We start from the raw sequence: 26,630 nt of genomic DNA, 5'->3' as shown, positions 1-26,630 counted from the left end.
TCCAAAACGAAATAACTACAATTGCAGTGGAAACTCTGTGTTGTCCTGGTAATTTTGATTTGCTTGCTTCTTCCCACATTCTCTCTGACTTATGACCAAGATCATTAACAGTTTATGACTTGATTGTGAGAAACGGGCCTGTACCAGTTGCCAGCCTTTACTAACAGTGCTCTAGAATATCCTCCGTGTTATTGGTTAGTTCATTTTCCTGAAAAATCTCATCCTTACCATGTTATTCCCCAAAGTGGGAAAGTAGAATGTCTCCCAATGAGTTTTGTCAACCCTGAACTTGTATGCTATCAAGTCTCCCCATAAACTAAGGTAACCATACTCTGTAAAATTTATTTTGGGTGGGGACTTCATTCCTTTGTCTTCCATTCTTTGTCAGAGTGTTCCTTGCCCAATATTGTGCTCACCCCTACGTCTATAAATCCCCTCCATCTCGCATGCCTACTTACATTACCCTCACCTTCAAGGCTCTACCCAAATCCTACATGATTTCAGGCTTCCCCACTTGCCATAGGCACTTCTCTCATCCCATTAGAGGCATTTGTCTCTAATCAACAATCATTTATTATTGTCATGCTAGTCACTGTCTCTATAATTTTGGAAACCTTAAGGAAATTCACTCTGTTGACCATTTATATTTTAAATAGAAAGGAAGTTACTCCATAAATATTTGAATGAATGATATAGATGCCCTAAATATTTGAACGAATAATTTACAGGATAAATAACTTATCTATAAGTATCCTATTCCATAAATATCCTGCAGTTATACACCAGAATGTAATTTTTTTAAGATTTTGTTTATTTAATCGACAGAGACACAGAGAGTGAGGGAACACAAGCAGGGGGAGTGGGAGAGGGAGAGAAGCAGGCTTCCTGCCAAACAGGGAGCCCGATGTAGGGCTCGATCCCAGGACCCCGGCATCATGACCTGAGCAGAAGGCAGACATTTAATGACTAAGCCACCCAGGCACCCCTAAGCCAGAATGTGTTATTCATAAAGATAAACATATATTATTCCAAATATTTTCCATTGCTTATTTCATAGGTGAATATCACAGAATTTTAGAGCCAGAATGTTCTTGGTGATCATTTACTCTAAACTTACCATTTTACTTAAAAGATACTGGGGCCAAAGTGACACAATTAATGAGAGGTAGAGGTTCAGTGAACCCTTTCAGCCTGCCTTCTGGACAATAAGAAGACCTTCCTTAATTCTTTTATAGTGCATATTTCCTCAAAAAGTGGCAGCACCATAAGACTCTAATAAACTTCCGCTCTAAGAAGCACTTGGGTTTCTTTCTTATTGTTTTTCAAAAGGTACTAAATTTTTCTAAGATTAGTAAGTCTTGAAAGGGATTTAAAATTATAGCATGACAAGGCGTTTCATGAAGTTTTAGTTATTTTCATTGTTCTTAAAAAACACTTTTATACCACTTTTTTATGCTACTTTTTATACTACTTTTTTCATGTAATTACTGTGCTCTTTTCCAAACAGCAGAAACTAGTGTCTTAACTACAGCACCAAATGAAACATGACACTTTTATGAATGTTCAGTACATGTGCATCATGTATGCATTACATGATCGGGCTGTGCACGGCTCAGGTGACCTCTCTGTGGTCTTAGGTATGTGTTATCTACAAAATCTGATGCAAAGCTCAATCAATAAAAGGAAATTTCTGGTTAGTCCAGTGTGTTTTCTATATGAAGGATAGAGAGCCTCTGTTATGTGGAGCCCTTTTTCCGTTTCTTTCCCTCCTAGGTCCTCATCCAGACCAGGCAGGAGGAAAAAGAGGCTTTCTTACAGACCGTACACCATTCATCTGCCTAACAGGTTGCCACTCATGCCAATAGGCAGGAAAAAACTGGTTCATTTTAATGCCACAGAATGAATGTTTGACATTCTGTTCTATTTTATTCTACTTTTCAGGCTATATTTTCTGTGAGTTCTGATCAAGTGACACAAATGCGCTGCGATGGTGACATAAACTATCGACTGAGACTGGAAAAGTAGCCGAATACTATCTTTTCTTTCCTTCTTTTTCTTCTTCTTTTTTTTTTTTGTTTTATGGTGCTTCTATTGAAACAGTCTGAGGGAAGTATATGCAACATGAGTTTTATCATGAAGCTTCACAGACACTTTCAAAGGACAGTTATTCTGCTTGCCACATTTTGTATGGTGAGCATTATTATATCTGCATACTACCTGTACAGTGGCTACAAACAGGAAAATGAACCCTCTGAGATGATGTCCGAAGTGGACTGTGGGGATTTCCAGCACCTACCATACAGGCTTATGGAAGTCAAGACAATGAAGCTTTCTGATGCCTCGAGGACAGACCCCACAGTCCTGGTGTTTGTGGAGAGCCAATACTCATCACTTGGTCAAGACATAATTACGATTCTAGAATCCAGTAGATTTCAGTATCACATTGAAATTGCTCCTGGAAAGGGGGATCTCCCAGCACTTATAGAAAAAACTAAAGGCAAATATATTCTCATTATTTATGAGAATATATTAAAGTATATAAATATGGACTCTTGGAACCGAAGCCTTTTAGATAAATATTGTGTGGAATATGGTGTGGGTATCATTGGATTCCATAAAACTAGCGAGAAGAGTCTACAGAGTTTTCAGTTGAAAGGTTTCCCTTTCTTCATATATGGAAACCTTGCAGTAAAAGATTGTTGTATTAACCCTCATTCTCCATTGCTTCATGTGACCAAATCTTCCAAGCTGGAAAAAGGTTCTTTACCTGGAACAGACTGGACAGTTTTCCAGATTAATCACTCAGCCTACCAACCAGTAATATTTGCCAAAGTAAAGACCCCAGAGAACCTTTCTCCTCCCATCTCTAAAGGTGCTTTTTATGCCACTGTCATACATGACTTGGGGCTTCATGATGGAATTCAAAGAGTTTTTTTTGGCAACAACTTGAACTTTTGGTTGCATAAGCTCATCTTCATAGACGCTGTTTCCTTCTTGTCAGGAAAGAGGCTGACACTGTCCTTGGACAGGTACATTCTTGTGGATATTGATGATATTTTTGTGGGAAAGGAGGGAACAAGAATGAACATCAATGATGTTAAGGTAAGGCCCTTTTTAACTCAAAAGTTTCAAAGTTTAGGTCGTCTTTCAGTAGGTTTACCAATGGTCCCAGTTTTTCTGGGGCTAAGGATTTCCTAGGACATGAGATATTCATTTTATCAGAAAGTCTCAGGCAAACTGGGATGAGATGGCTTCCCACAGTTATATTTGAGATAGAGGGCTATATCTCTCTGAATCAAGAAAAATGAAGACTGTGCTAAAAATTTGAGTGTGGCAGGATCCTGACATGCTTTTCTATGGGTAGGTACAGCTACAGAGTAGAAATCATCTTGTTTAATTAACTTTCCAGAAACTATCGACCTTAGAAAACTATTACTAATCTAAGACTTCAGTTCATTTAAATATGAAATCAAAGTAAATTTGTTTTAATGAAAATAAATACTCCCACAAATTTTCAAGAATTAAAGATCTCATAAGTAGCAAGTTCAGATATTTTTGGAAGTCAAATGTGCAGCTCATTTTCTTACATTTTTTTGAAACTCTTAAAATCAGCACTGCTAAATATGGAAAGTTATGAATATACAAGCATACTTATTCACACACAAACATAAGGATTTAAATTAAGTTTCAAAATTCATTGAACACTTCTGATACATATATGAAGCCTATCATGCTGCATTAAATGGTATTAGATTTCTCATTGCATAAAACTGTTGCCCTTAAATAGAAAACAATTATTTGAAGATAGTTGACTGTTGTGAATGAATTGTATTACATAAACAACTGGTTGTTTAATATTAATGAAATTAGACATTAAAATGATCTACATTTATCTTACTTTTCCATTCAGAATACTATAGGATTCTATCTTATATTACAGATTGATTTCTCATAAAAGTGAAAGGAGAGATTTGATTCATATTTTTTATTCTGTACAGCTTTAACCTTTTGGTAAAATACAAAGGACTAAATCAGATGGAAAACAATCTTGAAAATTGCATTCTTTTCTATAAAGACTAAGCATCTGGCAAATAGTAGTAATGTTAATCACGCTAGTTAATGAGCTAAGAATACCAGAAGGACCATTAAATGTTACCATAAGAGAGTGTGAAAACTGAAAGAAAAAAAAATTTGACAGTATTTTAGACTCTTCTTTTTAACTCAATAAAAATTAATTAACATAGAAGTTGTGCTTAAGTTTTCATTAAGTCTTATGAAATATACTTGAAAATTGTAGCTAAATTAAAATCAAGTTGGTAGCTTAAACATTATGTACTTGAAAATTACAAAAAGTATATATTTCTCTTCCAATATTCTCATTTCAAAATATTATGATAAAACATGTTTTTAAGGTTTGATTTCTGAACTATAATTCTTTAAAACTGAGAAAATATGTTGTGATGCCATTTAAAAATGTGCTAGATAAGCCTAAGTTTTATATGTAAACCCTACTATATCCTCTAAAATTATACAAAATATAAAATGCCTTCAGTGCTCTTAAGATTAAACCATTTTTAAGGGGTATAAAAAAACACATTACAGGGGCGCCTGGGTGGCTCAGTGGATTAAGCCGCTGCCTTCAGCTCAGGTCATGATCCCAGGGTTCTGGGATCGAGCCCCGCATTGGGCTTTCTGCTCAGCAGGGAGCCTGCTTCCCTTCCTCTCTGTCTCTGCCTACCTCTCTGCCTATTTGTGATCTCTGTCTGTCAAATAAATAAATAAAATATTTTTTAAAAACCACATTACAATTGAGTACATTTAATAGGAATTAAACATGTATAAAAAATTTAATGAATTGCTCATTTAGATGGAAATATATTTTCTAACCAATCCAAAGGCTTAAAAGAAAGTATATTTTGAATTATTTGGGCTTTTAAACTACTTCTACATTATATCTGTAATTTTTGTCTCAAAACACTCAAAACATTAGCGTTTTGTTTACACCCTGAGAGTGTAAACATTTTCTTTCCCTCTTATCTCCCACTCACCTTCTACTTTCTCCCTTCTTCCCCTCCTTCCTTCCTTCGTTTCTCTCTCTCTTTCTCTCTCTCTCCTTCCTTTTACGTAAGTACTGCCTTGGGAAACACTATACTACGTGCTGTGTACCTGAAACTATTAAGCCCCATTAACCAGGACAGATTTTGAAGGCAAGGCTAGAGCAGTAAGATGATTTGGGAGGCTACAGCAGTGATAGTTCAGGCAAAAAGAAATTACTTGAAACTAGGAAATGATAAAGAATGGAGAAGGAAGGATCAGCTTAAGAACTCTTTAGGAGGGGCGCCTGGGTGGCTCAGTGGGTTAAAGCCTCTGCCTTAGGCTAGGGTCACGATCCCAGGGTTCTGGGATCGAGCCCCACGTTGGGCTCTCTGCTCAGCGGGAAGCCTGTTTCCTCCTCTCCCTCTCTGCCTGCCTCTCTGCCTACTTGTGATCTCTATCTGTCAAACAAATAAATAAAATCTTTAAAAAAAAAAAAAAAAAGGGGCGCCTGGGTGGCTCAGTGGGTTAAAGCCGCTGCCTTCGGCTCAGGTCATGGTCCCAGGGTCCTGGGATCGAGCCCCACGTCGGGCTCTCTGCTCAGCAGGAAGCCTGCTTCCTCCTTTCTCTCTGCCTGCCTCTCTGCCTAGTTGTGATTTCTCTCTGTCAAATAAATAAAAAAAAAAAAAAAAAAAAAAAAAACTCTTTAGGAGGTAAAATTGAACAATTTATTGTGTCAGTGAAGATGAAGGAGAATACACTCAAGGATAACATTAAGATGTTTGGCTACGTGAATAATGGTTGATTATTCCAACAACAAAGAAAGAGAAGAGAGGGTTGCTTGGGTGGCCCAATTGGTTAAATGTACAATTCTTGGTGATGTCTCAGTTCGAGCCCCATGTCAGGCACCCAAGCTCAGTGTGGAGTCTGCTTGAGAATCTCTCTCCTTCTCCCTCTGCCCCTTCCACTATGCTCTCTCTCAAGTAAATAAATAAATATTCAAAAACAAACAAACAAAAAACCAGAGAACAGGAAGATCATAGTGAAGGTAATTAGAGGCCATATTAAAAATGTTAAATTATTGAAGTGCCTCTGAGAAATACAGGTACAGATGTTTTAATAGGTAGTTGGCTCTCAAGAGAAGTCTGGATGGCAAGCATAGGTTCTAAAGTTACTATTCAGTGGAGGGAATGGCTTAAAGCATGAAAGTACGTGAGATCAGCCAGGGAAAGGGCTTACAGAAGATAAGGGGGAAAGATGGAGTATAGTATAGAATCTTGAGGAAAATCATCTTTCAGAAGTCAACTGGAGAGAGATGATCTCATTACTAAGAGTCAAAGAGAACAGTGTCAGGGACTAAGAAACTGTGCTCTTATACAGTAGTGCCCCCTTATCTGTGGTTTTGTTTTCCGTAGTTTCAGATACCAGCAGTCAGCCATGGTCAGGAAGCAGATGATCCTCCTGACAAATGGTCACGAGGTCAATAGTAGCCTAACACTCTGTCACAATGCCTCCGTCGTTCACCTCACTTCATCTCCTCATTAGGCATTTTGTCATCTCAGTCATCACAAGGGTGAGTACAGTACAATATGATGTTGGAGAGAGAGACCACATGCATATAACTTTTATTACAGTATATCATTATAATTATCCTATTTTATTACTGTTGTTAACCTTTTCCTGTGCCTAATTTATCAGTTAAATTTTACCATAGGGATGTATGTATACGAAAAAAACATATGTAGGGTTTGGTATGATCTGCAAGCTCAGGCATCCACTGTTGGCTTTGAAACATTTCCCCTGTGAATACGGCGGACTACTGTATATGCCTTGGGAATAATGTCGGGAAGGGTATGAACTGCAGTATAAAATCCAGCAGCAGGGGCCACTGAGGTAAGAACTACAAGTCTCCTTTCCTGAAAGATGAAGGTCATTGGAGCCCCTTGCAAACTCCAGGGGAATGGAGCCAGAGGCATGCCTCGAGGCACAGGCACAGTTGCAATAAGGTCAGGAGTAAATGAGAGAGTTAAGACATGGAGAAGAAGAGTGTAGGATATGCAGTGGAGAAATTTTGATGTGAAGGATAGAAGAGAAATTAGCTGGAGGACAAACAGGAGTTAGGGTGACCAACCGCCTTGGTTTCCCTGGACTGAGAGCATTCAGTGCTAAAACTCAGAGTCCCACGCAAACTGGAGCAATAAGTCTTCACTAAGTCTTCCTAACTTCTTTTTTTTTTTTTTTTAAAGATTTTATTTATTTATTTGACAGATAGAGATCACAAGTAGGGAGAGAGGCAGGCAGAGAGAGCGAGAGGAGGAAGCAGGCTCCCTGCCAAGCAGAGAGCCCGATGCGGGGCTCGATCCCAGGACCCTGGGATCATGACCTGAGTGAAAGGCAGAGGCTTTAACCCACTGAGCCACCCAGGCGCCCCAAGTCTTCCTAACTAACCAGGGTTAATTAACCTAGTTAGGAAACTTACCTTATCTTTTTTCCTTGGAAGGGGGATTAAAGAGCATGTGTGATCCAAGAAAAGGTTGTGCATGTGGTAATTAAAAGTACCTAGTTAATAGAAATATTTTTTTAAGATTATATTTATTTACTTGACAGACAGAGATCACAAGTAGGCAGAGAGGGAGGCACAGAGAGAGAGGAAAGAAGGCTCCCTGCTGAGCAGAGAGCCCGATGCGGGGCTCGATCCCAGGACCCTGAGATCATGACCTGAGCGGAAGGCAGAGGCTTAACCCACTGAGCCACCTAGGTGCCCCTTAATAGAAATATTTTTAATCAAGCTCTTTTATTTATTACCCCTTATGAAGAATGTTATATTTTCCCTATTTAAAGTATTAGAAAAATAGAAAAGATTGTGAGACGGTTGAAGGCAACATACAATGTTTCTTGCAAAACTACGATGGTGTGTGGCACATAAATTTTAATTATTATACTAATCACTGCAAAAGTGTCATTTTTTTTCTTTATGTGGAACAAAAAAAGTGTTTTCTTACTTAACTAGAAAATTAGAATTAGCAATGAAATAGCTGTTGAATAACACAAGCACTTTTTTTTTTTTTTTAAAGATTTTACTTATTTATTTGACACAGAGAGATCACAAGTAGGCAGAGAGGCAGGCAGAGAGAGAGAGGAGGAAGCAGGGTCCCTGTGGAGCAGAGAGCCTGATGCGGGGCTCGATCCCAGGACCCTGAGATCATGACCTGAGCCGAAGGCAGCAGCTTAATCCACTGAGCCACCCAGGCGCCCCCACAAGCACTTTTTAAAGAGCGAAAGAAGCTGACATGGCACAAAATACATGACCCTTCATGAGGAAGAAAAAAATACAGACTTAAGGTGTCCTTTTTAGTTGCAGAATTTATAAACTGTCAGCCGTAGCCCTTAGAGAACCAAAGAACATACAGTTCAGACAATTAATATGTTCTCCAAAAGTGCCAATGCTCATTTCAGTCCTATTGAAGTCAGAAAAAGGGGTATGGGTGTGTTTTATTGAACTGTGTGGACAAGACTTGTCTCAAATTCACCGTGGACTAGTTTTGTGATTTTCAAGTTCCTAGTGTTCTAGGACCTGTCCTCAGACTTCCTGAGACTAAGTGCACGGAGAGGGTTTTGGAGAGGGAAAGTGGTTTATGAATAGATGTTTCTGCCATTACAGTATTTTAAAGCTATCAGTGAAAGCACAGCAGGATCAAATGAGTACTAACAATTCACATTATCCCTTAGAAGAATGAATTCACTCTAGGGCTAAGATCCATTATATCTGTAGACTTAGACCATTCCCTATAACATTTCACCCCTAAGACAGTTGGGAAGTGGGAGGGAAGGGGGTCTTTCAAAGTTTTATGGAACTATGTGTGGTTATACTGTCAACAAATAAAAGAGCTATATATCACTCTCTTCCTCCCGGTGTCTCCCGCCTCCTCCTAAGATTGGCACACATTGTCTTCTTGCCAAACTTCCTAACATCCATGAAAAAATGAGGAACCAGTGCAGCCATACATTATTAGCACACTAGAGGTGCCCACAGTGTGACTGGAGGTTAGCAACTCAGCAATGCCTTCCATCTCCACATCATCCCCAGTCTTTCCCACTAGTTTCTGACCCATCACTGTTCCTTAATTTGGCTGTTGTAGATTGTCCCTTAAAGGTATCTACATTTTAAAAGTGGCCTTAGGAGAGGGCAGTTCTTAAATCTTGATACAATGTCATCATGAACTTATCATTATTTTCTTCACTAACTAAAGATCCCAGAGTACCTAGGGAAAAGAAAGAACTGAAAATAGAAGTAGGAAAAGCCACTAAGGTCTGAGAAATAAGCGGTATCAGGCTCAGAAGACAGACTTGGCTGATTTCTCAGTCTCACGAGGGGCCGACCCTTGGAGACCGTAATTGGAGTGTAAAGGTGATCTGCCTGACTTTACTCTCTCATCAGAATATCCACTACCCCAGCTAAACTAAAGCCAGAGGCTTCATAAACCCATTGAAAAAGAACTTAACATACCACATGTCTGTGGGGGGGGAGGGGCAGGGAAGGCAACTGCAATCAATTATTCTGTCATAAGTAAAAATAGAAAGGAAACAAAAATTTCTCCAGATAGTTCACTATTAATGTCAAAACCTACAGAGCCCCAATTCTTTTCCCCCTACACACACACACACACACACACACACACACACACATTCCCTCTCTCTCTCCCTCATAGTTCTCTAATTCCTTTCCATTTTCTCTGCTGTTTCTCATCTTTATTTGCTGATATTCATTTTCACTGCAGTTTGCTCTGAAAGCATGTGTCTGCTTGAAACGGATACTTTAAATTTGCTAGGATCACTTTGTGACTGGATATACTATTGCTTGTGTACTTGATAAAAACAAATATTCTCCAGTTAGCTCAATTTTGTTAACTATGTTGTTCAAATTTTCTATGTTCTTACTGTTTTTATCTTTTTGTGGAGGCAGGGGGAAGAACGGGGTGTACTAACTGATGTTTTCTAAGGAGGTGTGTTTAATTCTTTAACTCTGTTAGTGGGTTGTAAATATTTCCTTGCTTTTCCGTCAATTATCACCTTCTATATTTTAAAGCTATGTTATTTAAGGATATATATACATATATACACATTTATATTTACATATATATTTATATATTAATTGAAAATTTTATCATTACCTTATGCTAACATTGCTAACCAGCTTCTTGCAGGTTACTATTTAAAAATTGCAGATTACCTCATTTTTTTCTTTGTTCCGTCTTCTCTGCATGTCTTGACATTATAAATTAGTTTAAAAAAACAACTTGTCAACTAATTTTCTTTTTATCTACTTTGCCAATATATGTCTTTTAGTTAACAAGATCAATCTACAAACAGTTGATGTGATTATCAGGGTGTATGGATTGATTTCAGCTATCTTATTTTGTGCCTTATATTTGTCCCACTTGTTCAGTTTCCTCTTTTTTGCTCTGCTTTTTATTGCCTTTATTGTCAGTTTCCTTCTTTTTTCTACCCATTCCTGGTTTGAAATGCATATATTTTATTTCTTTTCTTCTGGGAGTTTCTCCAGAAATTTAAACATATTTGCTAAACAAGTGCTAATAATTAATGTCTTCACACCTCAGTCAAAAAGTATGCAGTTACTTTATGTCCCAGTCATGCCCACTCTCCTTTGGCTGATGAGCTGTTCTTGTTTTGGATGTAGACTCGTTGTTGTTGTTGAATCCTAGATCTTAGACATTATTATTTTTACTACCATCAAAGTTTTATTATCCTGGCTTACTCCTTTTCGGCAGAGAAGCCAGACTGAGGCCACTAACATATAATTTAGATCCTGTCCTTCCTCAGCTCAGAACACTCCAGTGACTTCCAATCTCGCGCTAAGCCAAATTCTTGCAGCCTTGTATACCCTGCCTTTAACCACCTGAATTTCTCACTCTGCGGTAGCCTCTCTGGCTTCCTTGCGGTTCCCAGCTTCTGCGTCAGGGTTTTGTATTTGCTGTTCTTTATGCCTAAAATGGTTTTCTCCAAAATTGTGTGCATGGCTCTCTTTCTCACTTCCTTCTGTTCCTTACTCAAATTGTACCTTCTGGGTGAAGATTTCTCTGGCCATTCTCTTTTAGATTGCAATTGCTAAATCTCCCCATCTTTTCCTGCTCGTTTTTCTCCCTAGCACTTGGGATCCTCAGGGCTGTGCTCAAGTCAGTTCAAACAGGCTCAGCAGGACAGGTGGGTTTGTCTCTTCCCTCAGGACTTAGCCAGCAGTTTGAAATTCGGCGTGGAGGTAGCATTTACACCGCAGAAACTGGCAAATGCACAGATGCAGGCTTTTTTTTCCCCCCCCTCACAAAGAGCCAGTTGGTAAAGATTTAACAGCATACTACTGGACATACTGTATATATTTACTTATTTATGTCGCTTTGTAACTTTGGCTACTAAAATGTCAGCTCCATAAAGGCAAGATTTTCTCATCTATTCTGTTCACTGACAGATCTCCAGCACCTAGAAGTGTGCCTGGCTCAGTATATATTTGTTGAATGAGTGAATCTCATTTGTCCTGAAGCACATCCTTTAAAGGTTTTTTTTTTTTTCAATATTTTATTTACTTATTAAACACAGAGAAAGATCACAGGTAGGCAGAGAGGCAGGCAGAGAGCGGGGGGGAAGGAGGCTTCTTTCTGAGCAGAAAGCCCGATGCGGGGCTCGATCCCAGGAGCCTGAGATCATGACCTGAGCCAAAGGCAGAGGCTTAACCCACTGAGCCACTCAGGTGCCCCTAAAGGTTTTTTAATGAGAGTCTCTTCATGGTAAACTCTCCCAGGTTTTTTTTATGGAATGTAAATGCCTTTATTCAGCCTCATCTTTGAAAGATAGTTTTGTTGAGTTTACAACACTTAGTTAACAGTTCCCTCATCTATAACCAACGTAGCCCACATTAGGAATATTAAGGATCCCTAGAAGTCACCTTAATGCTTGTAAGAGTAGAATATGTCAGAATCCACTGGTCTCTGGGGCACCTGGGTGGCTTAGTCAGCAAGCGTCTGCCTCAGCTCAGGTCATGAACTCAGGGTCCTGGTATAGAGCCCCATATCAGGCTTCCTGCTCAACCTTCCTGGGGAGTCTGCTGCTTCCTCTCCCTCTACCTGCCACCCCCCCTGCTTATACCCTCTGTCAAATAAATAAATAAAATCTTTTAAAAGAAAGAGAAGACACTGGTCTCTAATTATCTTAGAACTGTCAAAAAGTTAGTCAGTTTGGGACTGTACTTATGTATGTATATGAAATATTTCTCCTTCAGTTTGATGTAATACATATTTCTAAATTTGATATAATGTGATTTATAATATACAGGAATATGCATCACTCAATATTCTTTTTTTTTTTTTTAAAGATTTTATTTATTTATTTGACAGATAGAGATCACAAGTAGGGAGAGAGGCAGGCAGAGAGAGAGAGAGAGAGAGAGAGAGGAGGAAGCAGGCTCCCCGCCAAGCAGAGAGCCCGACGCGGGACTCGATCCCAGGACCCCGAGATCATGACCTGAGCTGAAGGCAGCAGCTTAAACCACTGAGCCACCCAGGCGCCCCGCATCACTCAATATTCTTATCAAACTCAAATAGTCATAGTGTTAGCAATTATACAAATAGTTATTTTAAGGAAATAATTTTTTGGAAATAGTTTTTGGCAATAATTTATCATGGGGAAATAAGATAATAGTTTAGGCAAAGGGAAAAAAATTATTTCATATCACTATCAACTTACACTTAATACATTTTATTAAATTTGTTAAATTGTGAGATAGAATGTATTTCTTTTTTTTTTTTTAGAATGTATTTCTATTACTATTACTATTACTATTAAGGAGTTATTTGTTACACAATGACATTCTAAAACAATGAGTTCTAAATCATTTAAAGGAGACAAACGTGTGTGGAACACTATATGAATGTAGAGACAAAATATTTGGGGACTAGTTACATTGTTAAAGTCCTGATACAGTGAATCTCCTTTCCAAGCATGACAAAGAGCAGAGCCATTATCGATGGTTCTAGAGCTCAACCAGGTCATGGCAACCTCTACACGCTAGACTACCAGCAGAGTAGAAGACCAAAACTCTTGAGTTAAGACTTAGATTCTAGAGATAGTCAATTCAGTTTAGAAAATTATTAACATCTATTCTGTCAAAGTGCTGTGATAGGGATTTTAAGGGGTACATTGATGAATAATGAAACACATTTTTTTATATAAAAGAAGTAAAAAAGGAGAAAATTTTGCAGTTTGCTGATTACTGGGTATGTCCTTTTGTGGATTGAGAGTTGAGTTAGTTTTTATTTTTTTTAACATTCCATAATTCTAAGAAGTAATTCAAAATATGAAGGGATCTGCATTTGTATTTCTGTGATGATGACTTATAATGTTAAGCCTATAGAAGATGTGGTTATTTTATAATGCTATGTTTGGGGGTATTTAACTGCTCTCCAAACGGGTTAATACTTACTAAGTTCATATATTGTTTTAAGTATATCACATTCATTGTCACTTCACTTTCACAAAAATCCTATAAAACAATGACTGTAAGTATCATCACTTTAAGTAAAGAAACTGAGATTCATATACTAAGACTTACTTGCCTAAGATCTTACAACTAGGATGTGCCCATCACAGAATACAAAATGCAGGCCCACCTGGCTGCCAAAGCAGACTTTTCCACCTCATGCTGCTTCCCAGTTACATCCTAACACAGTACTGTGGTGTCCATATCAAATCCTCCCTAGCAAATTCTACTTTATAGCAGATTGCACCCAAGACAGAGTCTATTATAGCTTAATGGGTCATATCTGAAGCTTTGCTGTGGATTTAATTATAAATGTGAAACAAAACACCCTTAGAGTGCCTTGGACTTTATAACTGCAATGATATGGACAAGCTAGATTTTACTTTAAGATTTGAGTTAATGTAGGCATTTTGCCTACAGTTCTGGTTAATCAGCTTAGCAGTTTGTGGTGAATTAAACTGGCATATGACAGACACTTTTGGTATAGATTAATTAAAGAATAGAAATTGCCCATGATTTATTTTAACTTTTTTCTTACTGTATGTGCTCAGATTTTACTGTCCCTATAATGTTTTAATGTGCTTTATACAGGCATTTTTAACATTTTTTAAAGTGTATAAAAATGCAAAAAGTTCTGATATATTGTCTCTTAGTCTCTGGGAAGTATGAATTAATAGCTAAAGGACTTTTTATTCTTAACTTTTATAGGCCATTTATGCATAATGAAACTGTAGCCTGAGATACAAAATAGATCTTATAATAATAATGTTGATATAAAATAAATTATGAGATACACTTGACATAATTTATGGACTGCTTATAGACAAAGGAAATAGTTAACTTGTTTTATTAAGCTTCTAAGTGGACTATAATTTTAAAAGTATTAAAATTGACTCATTTGGTGCATACTGGAATTTTACCTTAAAAGAGTAAGTGGTTTTTCTTTTTCATATTAATAATTCAATGATTATAATTAGTAGTTATAATTATTAATTGCACCAATTACTAAAATAGCTATATATTTTCTATTGCTGCTGTAACAAAGTAGCACCAACTTAGTGGCATAAAACAACCCAAATTTATTATTTTACTGTTCTGGAGGCAAGAGGTCTAACATGTCACTTTCACTGGGCTAAGTATAAAGTGTTGGTGGGGTGCCCCTTTTGGAAGTTCTAGGAAAGAACCCATTGCCTCATCTTGTCCATCTTCCACTGTCCATCCACATTCCTTGGCTAATGTTCCCTCTCTTTATCTTTAAAGTAAGCAGCTCTGTACATCTCTCTGCTTTTCTTTTTTTTAATATTTTATTTATTTATGTGACAGACAGAGATCACAAGTAGGCAGAGAAGCAGGCAGAGAGAGAGAGAGGAAGAAGCAGGCTCCCTGTGGAGCAGAGAGCCCGATGCGGGGCTCGATCCCAGGACCCTGGGATCATGACCTGAGCCGAAGGCAGAGGCTTTAACCCACTGAGCCACCCAGGTGCCCTCTCTCTGCTTTTCTTTCATAGCCCTGTCCCCCTCTGGCTAAAAGTAGGAAGGTTTTCCATTTCTAAGGATATCTGTGATTAGATTGGCACACCTGGATAATCCCCAACTCAAGATCCTTAACTTAATCACCTCTGCAAAATCCTACTTACCATAAGTAACATATTCACAGGTTCTAGGAATTAGGACTTGAACATCTTGGGGGCTGGGGCGGGGGGAGAATAGGCTTTTTTTCTGCCTACCACAAGCTATGCTCTTTATGTAATCTTGCCAGTACTTTTTTTTAAAGATTTTATTTATTTGAGAAAGAGAGAAAAAAAAAAAAAAACAAGCTTGGGGAGGGGCAGAGGGAGAGGGAAAAGCAGACTCTCTCTGCTGAGCAGGAGGCTGGATGGTGGGATCAATCCCAGGACCCAGAGATCATGACTACAACCAAAGTCAGACATTTAACTGACTGAGCCACCCAGGTGCCCCAATCATGCCAGTCATTCTTACAGCTACTCATTCCTCCAAGAGATTTTACTACTGTTCTCACTGGAAAATGAAACTTTCATAACGTGTGTGTGTGTGTGTGTGTGTGTGTGTGTGTGTGTATAAATTAGCTCTCTGAACCAGTAGTAATTAATTGAGGACAATTAGATTATCATGCTCTGAAACTCATTCTATCCCTTACACTCTAAAAGTTAACATGAGCAACTTCACCTCAGTAGTTTAAGAAAGTTAGCTCTCCAAAGATTACTCAGTAGGATAAGATCTGTGACTTCCATCAATTCACTACTTCACTAGTTTCTGATATCATTTTTCTAGAAGTGCATCCATTATTAGGTGAATTAAAAACCAAATGTAAAAGCCAGTTCATTACAACTACCACACAGTTACTTAAGCACACAGTTATGTAACAGTTTTATTATGCTTTTTTTTTCCCCTCTTTCCATTTTATCTTATCTTGTGTTTCTGTATCCACCTCAGATTCAGTACCCTTGTTTTATTTTACCATTTCTTTCCCTCTTCGGAATCCCCTACCCTAATTACCCTAATCCAAAAACAGCAGAGTTCTATTCCATCTGTGTATCTGTTCTCACTCTTGCTACCCTCGTTTGATTCTCTGGTGTTTGGATTTGTACAGCATTGCTTCTTGTTTCCCCATTTAGATTTACAGACTTATTTTTACGTAACTCAGTTTCTTTTTTTTTTTTTTTCCCTCTGAACTATATATACTGAGTAGGATCAGCTTTCCGAGAAAAGAAAAAGAGAAAAAGAAGAAACGTTGCGTGTAGAAATTAAACCAGCTGGTTGAGGCACTGAACAATCATCTATCAAAAAAAGGGGGGTGGGGGGTGGTTCTTCACTATCTTTATCTTGAATGAAATAATCTACTACACCAAAACAACATATAACACAGACATTCCTTAGGAACCCTAAGAGACAAGGTATTTGAGTTCATCTCTTAGAAAGACAACTTCCTTGATACTCTTGAGTAATTGAATTGAGTGGTTTTGACAATAAGCTTTTCAAGCCTTAGAGTTGCTGTCATCAAAATAGTTCATTGCTGTGTCCTGGCAGACTTGGATTTCTGACATACGGAAAAATACCTTTAAGAAATTTTACGTAACATTTTAACAATTATCTGATAATATTTTCAAAAGCAAGAAGGTATTATAATGAAAATTAATTTTAACTCTAATGTATTTGCTTTGACAAAAATAGTTTAGCTTAATATTCAATAGATTTTTTGCATAATTTGCTAATCTGCTACCGAAATGTCATAAGCATTTAAAGAGAATGAAGGGAAAAACACTTTCCCAATCTTTATTATTTCTTATCTGATACAGGGGCATTGTCATTGATCTGATGGAGGGACCGATGAACAATGAAAAAGGAAATCCATATTTTTCATTCTTGTTGGAACTTTCTTGCTAGTGCCAGATCTCCAAAATCATTGTCAGTTATAACTTCATAAGAACTAATTAGCATTCAGTAGTCGTTCTCAGAGAAGACCCAGTTGTTCACTGTACTCAAAAAAGTTCTGTTTCCTTAAATGGGATCAGTCTCTAATAGATGCCAGTGACAGGAGGCTGTTCATCATCCCTTTGGGATAATTCAGAACCTAGGCAGAGGCCCAGTGTTCAATGCTCTGCACTTAGAAATTGACATAATGTCAATGCAACATCCCGAAGAACAAGGAGAGCTTGGGAAGATAATTAACTGCACATCTTTATTTTCAAGCCAGCAACAGTTTTCAGACTGGTTCTCTATTTTAACTGAATGTCTCTAAGGAGCAAAATCATTATCAAATTTAAGCTTACCCTTCAAGTCACTAACGTATCGTCATCTGAGACAGACTCAGCTCCATATTCAACAATTTATATTTTTATTGTTGATTGAGCCTAAGACACAGATGTATTTAAAGTCATCAGTGATGAATCAACTTGTAATTTGTAAAAGAATAAAAATCAGGGTGATACAGTGTTTTTTAGAGTAACAATCCAAGAATTTGCCACTAGTTTCATCTTAAACAGTCTTCAACTTAGAGATACTTAGATGTATTTAATCATACATCTAAATACATAGATGTATTTAATCAATAGTTTCAAGATGAAACTATTTTTATGAGTTTCCAAATCACAGAAGAGGCAAAATAATCATTTTAAAAGCTTGTTTAAAAATGCTAATTTCCCAGTCCTACACTAGCAGATTTTGACTTGGTAGGTCTGGGGAGGAGGGCCCAGGAATGTCTATGTTTAATATGCTCACGTAGGTGATTCTAATGCAGTTGATAAACATTCGCATTTGGGAAAATACTGATTTAAATAAAGTGTAATCAATATTACTGCAAAATACAAAGACATGGGTCCTATGATCTTTCTCTGTAGAGGAAATGCTTTTATTTTTTATTTATTTATTTATTTATTTATTTTTTTTAAGATTTTATTTATTTGACAGAGAGAAATCACAGAGAGGCAGGCAGAGAGAGAGGAAGGGAAGCAGGCTCTCCGCTGAGCAGAGAGCCCGATGCGGGACTCGATCCCAGGACCCCGAGATCATGACCTGAGCCGAAGGCAGCGGCTCAACCCACTGAGCCACCCAGGTGCCCCGAGGAAATGCTTTTATATTAAACTATATATTTCTACCTATGTAAGCAAATATATGATGGGAAGCGATCATAATAGAATTAGAATGGTTTTTGTGCCTGACTTTAAGACTGGAAGACTGATTTATCACTGGAAGAATTCTTATTTTCACTTACTTTTTAGCCATACCATGTAGCAAGACTGTGTGATATTATTTTAGCAAATGTGTACACATGTGAAACAACTTGTGGACATAGAGTAGATTTTACATGAAGGCAAAAGAAGCAGAAAAGCAGAGGATTTGAGGAAATGATTCCAACAAATGGATGGCTTAGTTCGAGCTAATTAAGAAGACAATGGATAATTTTGCATGGTGCATGGCTTCTTTGATCTTTCAGGAACCTGAATATCAGGTCAGTCAGAAGAAAGACTCCTAAGGCAAAGAGGTCCCTGAGCAGGAGGTTTAAGAACTACCATAGTAGAAGCGGTATTTGAGGGGAGGGTAAGAGTAGGGAGGAATGAAGGAGCAGTGAGAGGGGGGTGGGGAGGGAAGGAGGGAGGGATGGTGGGAGGAAAGTAAGGGATGTATTCTTCTAAGTGTAACTGAATGTGCTTATAATGTGATATTCAAGAAATCACAAAGGTTTCTTTTGAATTGTAGGTGGGATAGAGTTATCCCATCAGATGAGGAACATTTTGGGGGGGAATATTTTTTGAATGAAGAAAACAAATTTTATGTTAGAAAGCTCTAAACATTTGTCTTTAAGAAACTCCAATTAATGTGAGCTAGGTTGGTTTGTTTGTATTGTCCAAAATGAAAATAAATTTTCATGGTTTTCAAATATGTAAAATAATATATACACTTTGTTTTTCAGATGCACTTTGTAATAAATAATCAAATAATGTAGACAATTATAAAGAAGAAAGAGAAGGGGAAAAAACTCCCTTAAGTCCCACTACACAGTGGATTTACTCATTCTTTAACGTTTGAAAATCTGATGAATAAGAATTTCTATTTCATTAATTTTTATATTTATGTAATTGTGGCAGCAGGTTAAGATGATCTCATATGTTTATGGCCCATTTCTATTTCTCTTCTGAGAATCGCCCTTTGCCCATTTTTCCACTGGGATGTTAATTGTCATTATTGGTCTATACAGTACTGTGTTTTTACAAAGAAAAAGACATACGCCAGTTGAAGGTGATGGTCTCTGCACTTTATTGCCCCCATTTTAACACATCAGAAATTATTTTCATTCATTCATGTAGCTAAAGTGAGGATTTAGTTTCCTTACACTTTTAGTCTAGTCAGTTAACATTTTCTCTTCTATTTCACTTTCCATAGATAGAACAGTATATTTCTGAGTTGATATATAGCCTTTATGTGTTGATATTCCCAGAAAGCCTCATGAAAATTATCAGAATTAAAAGAACCTCGGGGCTGGATCAGTTGGTAGTACAAGAGATTTTAAAAAATAAATTTAAAGAACCTCATTAATATCATAGAGGGAGAATGCTTATGCAGCCTTTTTCAGAAGATACCAAGTCACAGTACCCCACACACTATTCCTGTAGTGACCAGCTTACACGTAACCACTCAGAGCCTCACTCCTCCATGTAAAGACGGAAGTGGAAATAATGCACCTCCTTGGTCAGAGAGCCATTGTGAGAATGCAGGGAACCTATGACTGTGGAAGCACTATACAAGTTATAAATTATTATTCCTGGGTTTAGTTTCTTTTGCTGAGATGAAAGAGTTGGATTTAATCATTTCTAAGGTTTCTTTCAGTTCAGACTATGAATATCTTTCAAACATTACTAAGGAAAGCCCAGCACCAACTGATCTGAACAGAGTAACTATATGATGAAATAGCATGAGCAGAACACCCTTTTCTAAGAATTCTTAGAAATTCTTAGAATTTCTTAGAAATTCTTAGAAACTCTTAGAAATTCTTAGAATCATCGGCCCACCTGCTCTGCTTTGCCTGACAGCTCTAATGAGATTGGAGGGCATGTTGTGAGAAATTGTGGTTGAGCTCTCTGACTTTAGCATCTCAGGTGAAGGATATTCCGAGACACTCTGGTTTCCCTGAATAACCTATGATCCAGCTATAACAAATCTTATTAAAATAGTTAAAAGATAATTATCTAATTATTCTCTACCATCTGCTACTGTAATACATCTCATAAGCTTACTTTTAATTTGAAATAAATTTCCCAACCCCTAGCTCTTACAAAATCTTTGACCATTCTTTCTAACCTCAACCATTTGTAGACATCAGTCATCCTCCTCCCTGCTTTCACATTTATACAGGCTGGAAAGCTGTCTGTCATTTCATCTTCTGATTATTTACTTTTCCTTGCCAGTTGCATAGCTGAACATAAAATATTTGCTGAAAAGAATGTGGGAGCTAAAGTCAGACCAATCAACCTGAGTCCAAATCTCAACTGTGCCCTCTCTACTGGAGTAACTCTATGCAATCTTCTTAACCTCTCTGAAACCATCAGTTTCCATCTTTGTAAAATGAGAATAATACCAACTTCATAGCATGTATGTCTCCTGTAAGAATTACTGTGTCTGCCAAATACCCAATTCCAGGATGCCTTCAGTAAATTTGTGGACAAATTTGGAAAGAATTTGGGAGAGAATAATTGAGCGGCACTTTGGAAAGTATTCTAACATGAGTAAAATTAGTTCTTCTAAATAACATAGAGGTATAAGATCAGCTAGAAAAAAATGAGACCATTTTTTTGCTCAGAAAATAGTAATAGGTGTCTGCTATGTTCCAGGCATTCTGGCAGGAGCTGGTGATATAGTGGTGGCCCAGACAGACAAGTTCACTGCTGGCATACATCTCACTTCTCTGATGAGAAGAAACAGACAATAAACATAAAAACGAATGAACAATAACAACAACAAAATCTTGGGTATAGAGATAAGAGAGATATGAACAAAATGAAATGCATTCAGTGAGCTCACAAGAGTGGTGGAAGGTGCTGGGGGTAGGCACAGGGGAGTTCTGACTTGGAGATACTGGATAGGGAAATCCTCTCTGATATAACATTTGAGCTGAGACTTGAAAGAAGAGACCAGCCTGCCATGAATAAAAAGATCTGGGGTGAGACAGTTCCACACAAGGTACCCTACAGTACAGCTTAGTGTGGTTAAGTGAGAGAAAAGGGAGGCCGGCGTGGGTGGAGCACAGTGGATGTGAAGGAGCCTAAGGTGAGATTGGTTCAGAAAGTTAGCCAGGTAGGCCATGGAGAGAAGTTTGGAATTATCTAATTTCAGGGACTAGCCACTGAAGATCTTCGCCAAGGTAGTGATAAGGTCTGATTCAGGTTAAAAAAACATAGTGTCTGTCATATGGAGAGGGCACTATAGAAAAAATGGAAGGTGAGATGGATGGCCATCATAGGCCAGGTAAGTAATGACAGTGGTAAGAAAGATAGTGAAAAGATAGCATGTTTGAGATATATTATGGACATATAGCTGAAAGAATGGTATGTGAGGAACTTCAAGATATAGTAGATCCGAGGATAACTCCTAACATTTGGCTTGTCAGTGGCATATTCCCTGAGTTGGGGGACACAGAAAGGAGTATCCTGAAGTGGTTGTGACAGCATACACTGTGGACATAGATATCCCATCTTCATCACTTACTGGCCTTGGCCAAGTTACTTAGTCTCTGTGCCTCAGTTTCCTTTTATGTAAAATTAGAACTATCATAACAGCTACCTCATGGGTGTGCCCCAAGGATTCAATGATTAAACACATGTAAAGTACTTAGGACAGTGGCTGTCTCATAGTGTTACTTATTATTTTTTTTTAAGATTTTATTTATGTATTTGACAGACAGAGATCATAAGTAGGCAGAGAGGCAGGCAGAGAGAGAGAGAGGGAAGCAGGCTCGCTGCTGAGCAGAGAGCCCGATGCGGGGCTCGATCCCAGGACCCTGGGATCATAACCTGAGCCGGAGGCAGAGGCTTTAACCCACTGAGCCACCCAGGCGCCCCAGTGTTACTTATTATTAAGGGGGGAAAAAATCAAGAGTTCTCTTTTAGACCTGTTAAGTGTATGATGCCTTTTTGGTGTCCAAGTGGAGATGGGCAGGCAGTTGGGTATGCAAGTCTAGAGTTCAGGGAGAAGTCACATGGAAAGATCTAAGTTGAAAAGTCATTAACATATTGATGGTAATAAAGCCCTAGCACTGGATGAAATCACCTAGGAAGAGACGGGAGAGAAGAGAATAAAAGATGAGCAGCCCTGGGGCACTTCATCATTAAGGTCATGGCTGAGATATATTTAGATGTCACAGAAATGGCTGAGACCCTGAATGAATTCTTTATCTCATTATTTTTAGGGAATGTCCTCTTCCAAAATTAATTCATGAAAGTCTCGTTTGAAGTTCTGGATCACAAAATGCCCTCCATTTTACATTTCATGTATATGCTTTTCCATCAGATTATAGACTCCTCCTAGTAAGAGTATGTGGCATTTTTAAATGTCCTTCACTGTCCCCACTCCCTCAATAAATATATGTTGGATTAATTACTTAAAGATGTTATGATGAATAATATGAATCCAGGATAATAAATGAATTTATCTTCCTAGAACCTATCTTTGTCACACAAGGAATAGATGTAAAGTGAAAAGATAACAAGGCTTCGGACTTGAGCAAACATGGGTTCAACACTCAGGTCCACATAAGTTGTGAACACTGAACAAGTTGCTTAACTCATCCGAACCTTCAGTCTTTTCATCTTTAAAATAGGGATGATGATATCTACTTCATGAAGTCTAAAGAAGTCTGAGGTCATGTCCTAGCAGTCACTGGATATTTACATGTTGGTTCCCTTTTATCTCCTACAAGTTATACTGCATTTTAAGGAAGATTTTTACACTTTTGTATCCATTATTCTCAGTACACAATTATGTGCATGTAAAATTCAGTTTATTTTTAAATAATATGTACAATGCAAATAGTAGATTTGTTATCTGTAAATATTAAAGTAGATTGAGTTATAAAAATATGCTGTTTAGTTTTTCACAAATTTACTTATATCTAAATTAAAAGGTATGTATGACAAGGTCTTTCACATGTAACAGGAGGGATTTGCTACATGTGAAATAATTTGTTGCTCTTATACAGACTTAGCAAAATCCAGAGGCAAGGGCTGTTATGGTCTCATTATTTCCTGCCCCCCAGAGGATGAACTGTGTTAATTAAATACACTTAAAGCAAGAAAATTCCTCTTTACTGTATCCCCATTAAGCTACCTTTCTTTACTTACTGATGCTTGTTACAGTTTATTAACAGTGAATTATCCTCACAGTAAATTAACCCTTCTTTCTCCACACAATTTGCTAGATATAATAGTTGCATAAAGTCACAAACCAGCTTATTGGGCTTGTAAGAATACAAACAGGAAACCATTTCCTGCAGTGTTCAGTGTTCAGCCTCAGAAGAATTTAACAGCTTTTGTGAATCTAGTATCAGTGCTCATTTTCAAGCCAGAAGCAAACATATAAATCATGTGCAGCAAGGTGTACCTGTCTTCAGAAAGCTGTTTACAGCCATGTATATTTATTCGTTTTCCATGGTTTCAAGCAACATGCCCTCTATTTTTTTTTTTTTTTTCCACATACACACACAAATTCCCATCCCAAAGCTTCTCTGGTCCATTATAAAGCACAGCCTTTGGGAATGATTATCGCCCCCACCCCCGCCACACACACACACACACACACACACACACACACACACACACACACACATCCTTTTTCAGTTGCTTTAGATAATACCTGAAACACACTGGATCTTTTGCTGTCCATGCATGTTTACAATTTTCCTTTTGCCATGTGTTAAGAACTATGAGCAGTCTGAGATTTCACCCCCATTTGCAAGCTTACAGGTCAGCCTGCCACAGTTTCATGGGTGCTGACAAAAGGTAGTTTATTACTCACAGCAATAGCAGTAGCCAGAGTATCCACATTTAAGCTGGTTCTCCACGTGCCAGTTCCTGAAGGGTGATGGGAAGAGCTCCAGATGATTGATATCTGCACAGGCAGTGGGTTGCATAACAAAGAGGATCCCTAATCTAAGGAAATGAATCTTTTATAATGGGTCCAAAGCTAGCATGACCTTTGCCTCCGAGGCAGAGAGTCCTTTTTATACTTGAAAGTAAGCAAACTTGCCCTTTGCTCTGAAGAAGACTGTCTCTGTCTTACAAGGTTGTTTGCTCTACAAACATCCTTGAAAAGACTACAAAGCAAAGACAGTGCTTCCTCTCACAAGACATGCAGGAATTCAAGAGTACTATGGAGAATTGTGTCATAGCTTTTCTTCATGGAATTGTGTTATAGCTTATTAATGCTTTCAATATAAGTTTTGTTTTTTAATATTTTATTTATTTATTTGATAGAGAGATCACAAGTATGCAGAGAGACAGGTAGAAAGAGGGGGGAAAGCAGGCTCCCCACTGAGCAGAGAGCCCGATGTGGGCCTGGATCCCAGGACCCCGAGATCATGACCTGAGCTGAAGGCAGAGGCTTAACCCACTGAGGCACCCAGGTGCCCCTCAATATAAGCTTTGAAAAGTAATATGGATTTAGTGCTATGAACATATAATCCCCAAATCACACAGTCCTCTTGCAAAGGAAACCTCATATTCCTTTTTTTTTAAACTAAATTAAAATTCAGTTTTTGGGGGCACCTGGATGGCTCAGTCAGTTAAGCGTCTGCCTTCAGCTTGGGTCATGATCTCAGGCTCCTGGGATTGAGCCCCACATTGGACTCCCCACTCAGAAGTGAGTCTGCTTCTCCCTCAGCCTCTAGGATCGCTTTTGCTCTCTCTCAAATAAACAGTCTTTTAAAAATATATATATATTATTTAATTAATTAAAATTCAGTTTTTAATTTCTGATCAATTTATTTAACCTCTGTGTGCCTCATTTTCCTCATCTGTAAAACAAATTAAATAGCCTAATTCAGTGAGTAGTTGAATAGACTGAGATAATACGACAAGTTGTTGGGGGGCCTGGGTGGCTCAGTTGGTTAAGTGACCAGCTCTTGGCTTCTGCTCAGCTTGTGATCTCTTGGGTCATGATCCTCATAGGCTGTGAGATCAAGCCCTGGTAGGGCTCTGCCCTCAGCAGGGAGTCTGCTTGAAGATTCTCTCCCTCTGCCCCTCCCCCCACTTTCACCCATACAGTGCTCTCTCTCTCTCTCTCTCTCTCTCTCTCTCTCAGATAAATAAATCAATCTTTGGGGCTGCTGGGTGGCTCATTCCCTTGAGTGTCTGACTCTTAATTTTGGCTCAGGTCATGATCTCAGGGTCATGAGACTGAGCCCAGCCTCAGGCTCTGCACTTAGCAGAGAGTCTGCTTGGGTTTCCCTCCCTCTGCCCCTCCCCTGGCTCTTGCTCTCTCTCCCTCTCTCTCAAATAAACAAATGTATCTTTCAATAAATAAATCTTTTTTAAAAACTACAGCGAGTTGTTCAATGGGTTAAATGAGCTTGTCCATCCTTAGCACAGAGCCTAGTAAACATGAAATGCCCATTGCTCAATAAATGTTAGCTTTAATTAGAATTAGCTATAAGTACACTTTGATGAGAGGTACTTAAAACACCCACTTTACTAAACCAACATTGGACCCGATTTCAAATGTACCTGGAGAGTGCCGATTTGCTTTTCGTTGTTATAGAAGCATTCATGAAAAGGTAAAGATAAAGGAAGTAACATTTTGAAAGACTTCTTGTGTGTTTTAAGTTGATTATTTAATCTAGTGCTTTTATGTATTATTTGCAGTCAGTTCTTCTCAGCAGTTACATTAAAAAGGTGTCATTTTACAGAAGAGTGGACTGAGATGCAGACATTACCCAAGGTTGTACAGCATGTAAATGGAAGCGCAGGAGCCCAGCCCTATCTGACTGCCTTTTACATTTTGAACCATTCAATCTTCCTTCTCTCCACTATCTGTCCTTTGGGACAATGATATACACAATATGTTAGGTCTGAGGTGTATTTGTGTCCCAAATGCTATTGTTTGTACCAAAGTCTATTGCCAGATCTGTAGGCTCAATCAAGATGTTTTTCTCACTCTTTTGAATATATGATTTCTAGTTTGGGTAGCTTTCAAAACTCTCTCAGGAACCTTAATGACAGTATGACATCTTCAAGAAATGCGAGTATGAACACTTGTGTGGTATGATGGCTTTTTCAAGAGCCATTTCATTTGACAAATTATAAAAGTAAATTACAGTAAGCCTATGATAGTAACAAAACACTCATTCAGATAAACCATAAAAGCTCACTTTTAACTTTAGAAGATACAATCTAAATGCTACACCAAAACAAACAAAGGTGAAAACATGCTTTTTTTTTTTTTACTTAGTTCCATAGGAATTTTCTTTCTTATCAAGTCTGCACAGAAAATTGATTATACATTCTTTAAAGCAACTCATATAAGAATCACTCTGGGGGAAATAA

At 38.0% G+C, this 26,630-nt stretch overlaps 1 protein-coding gene across 3 annotated transcripts in view; it reads left to right on the top strand.

Moving 5' to 3' along the window:
• NDST3 (N-deacetylase and N-sulfotransferase 3) overlaps nt 1-26,630 on the top strand; it is a 187,476-nt gene that overhangs the window by 11,006 nt on the left and 149,840 nt on the right. For all 3 annotated transcript variants that reach the window (XM_045986881.1, XM_045986891.1, XM_045986899.1), the window contains exon 2: nt 1,942-3,102. In XM_045986881.1, coding sequence (XP_045842837.1) covers nt 2,080-3,102 — 1,023 coding nt within the window. In that variant the 5' untranslated portion in view covers nt 1,942-2,079. The remainder of the gene's footprint in view (nt 1-1,941; nt 3,103-26,630) is intronic.

This window comes from Meles meles, chromosome 2 (assembly GCF_922984935.1).
Source record: "Meles meles chromosome 2, mMelMel3.1 paternal haplotype, whole genome shotgun sequence".
Taxonomy (NCBI): domain Eukaryota; kingdom Metazoa; phylum Chordata; class Mammalia; order Carnivora; family Mustelidae; genus Meles; species Meles meles.
Note: the sequence above shows the minus strand (reverse complement) of the source record. Positions and strands in the feature narration are given on the sequence as shown.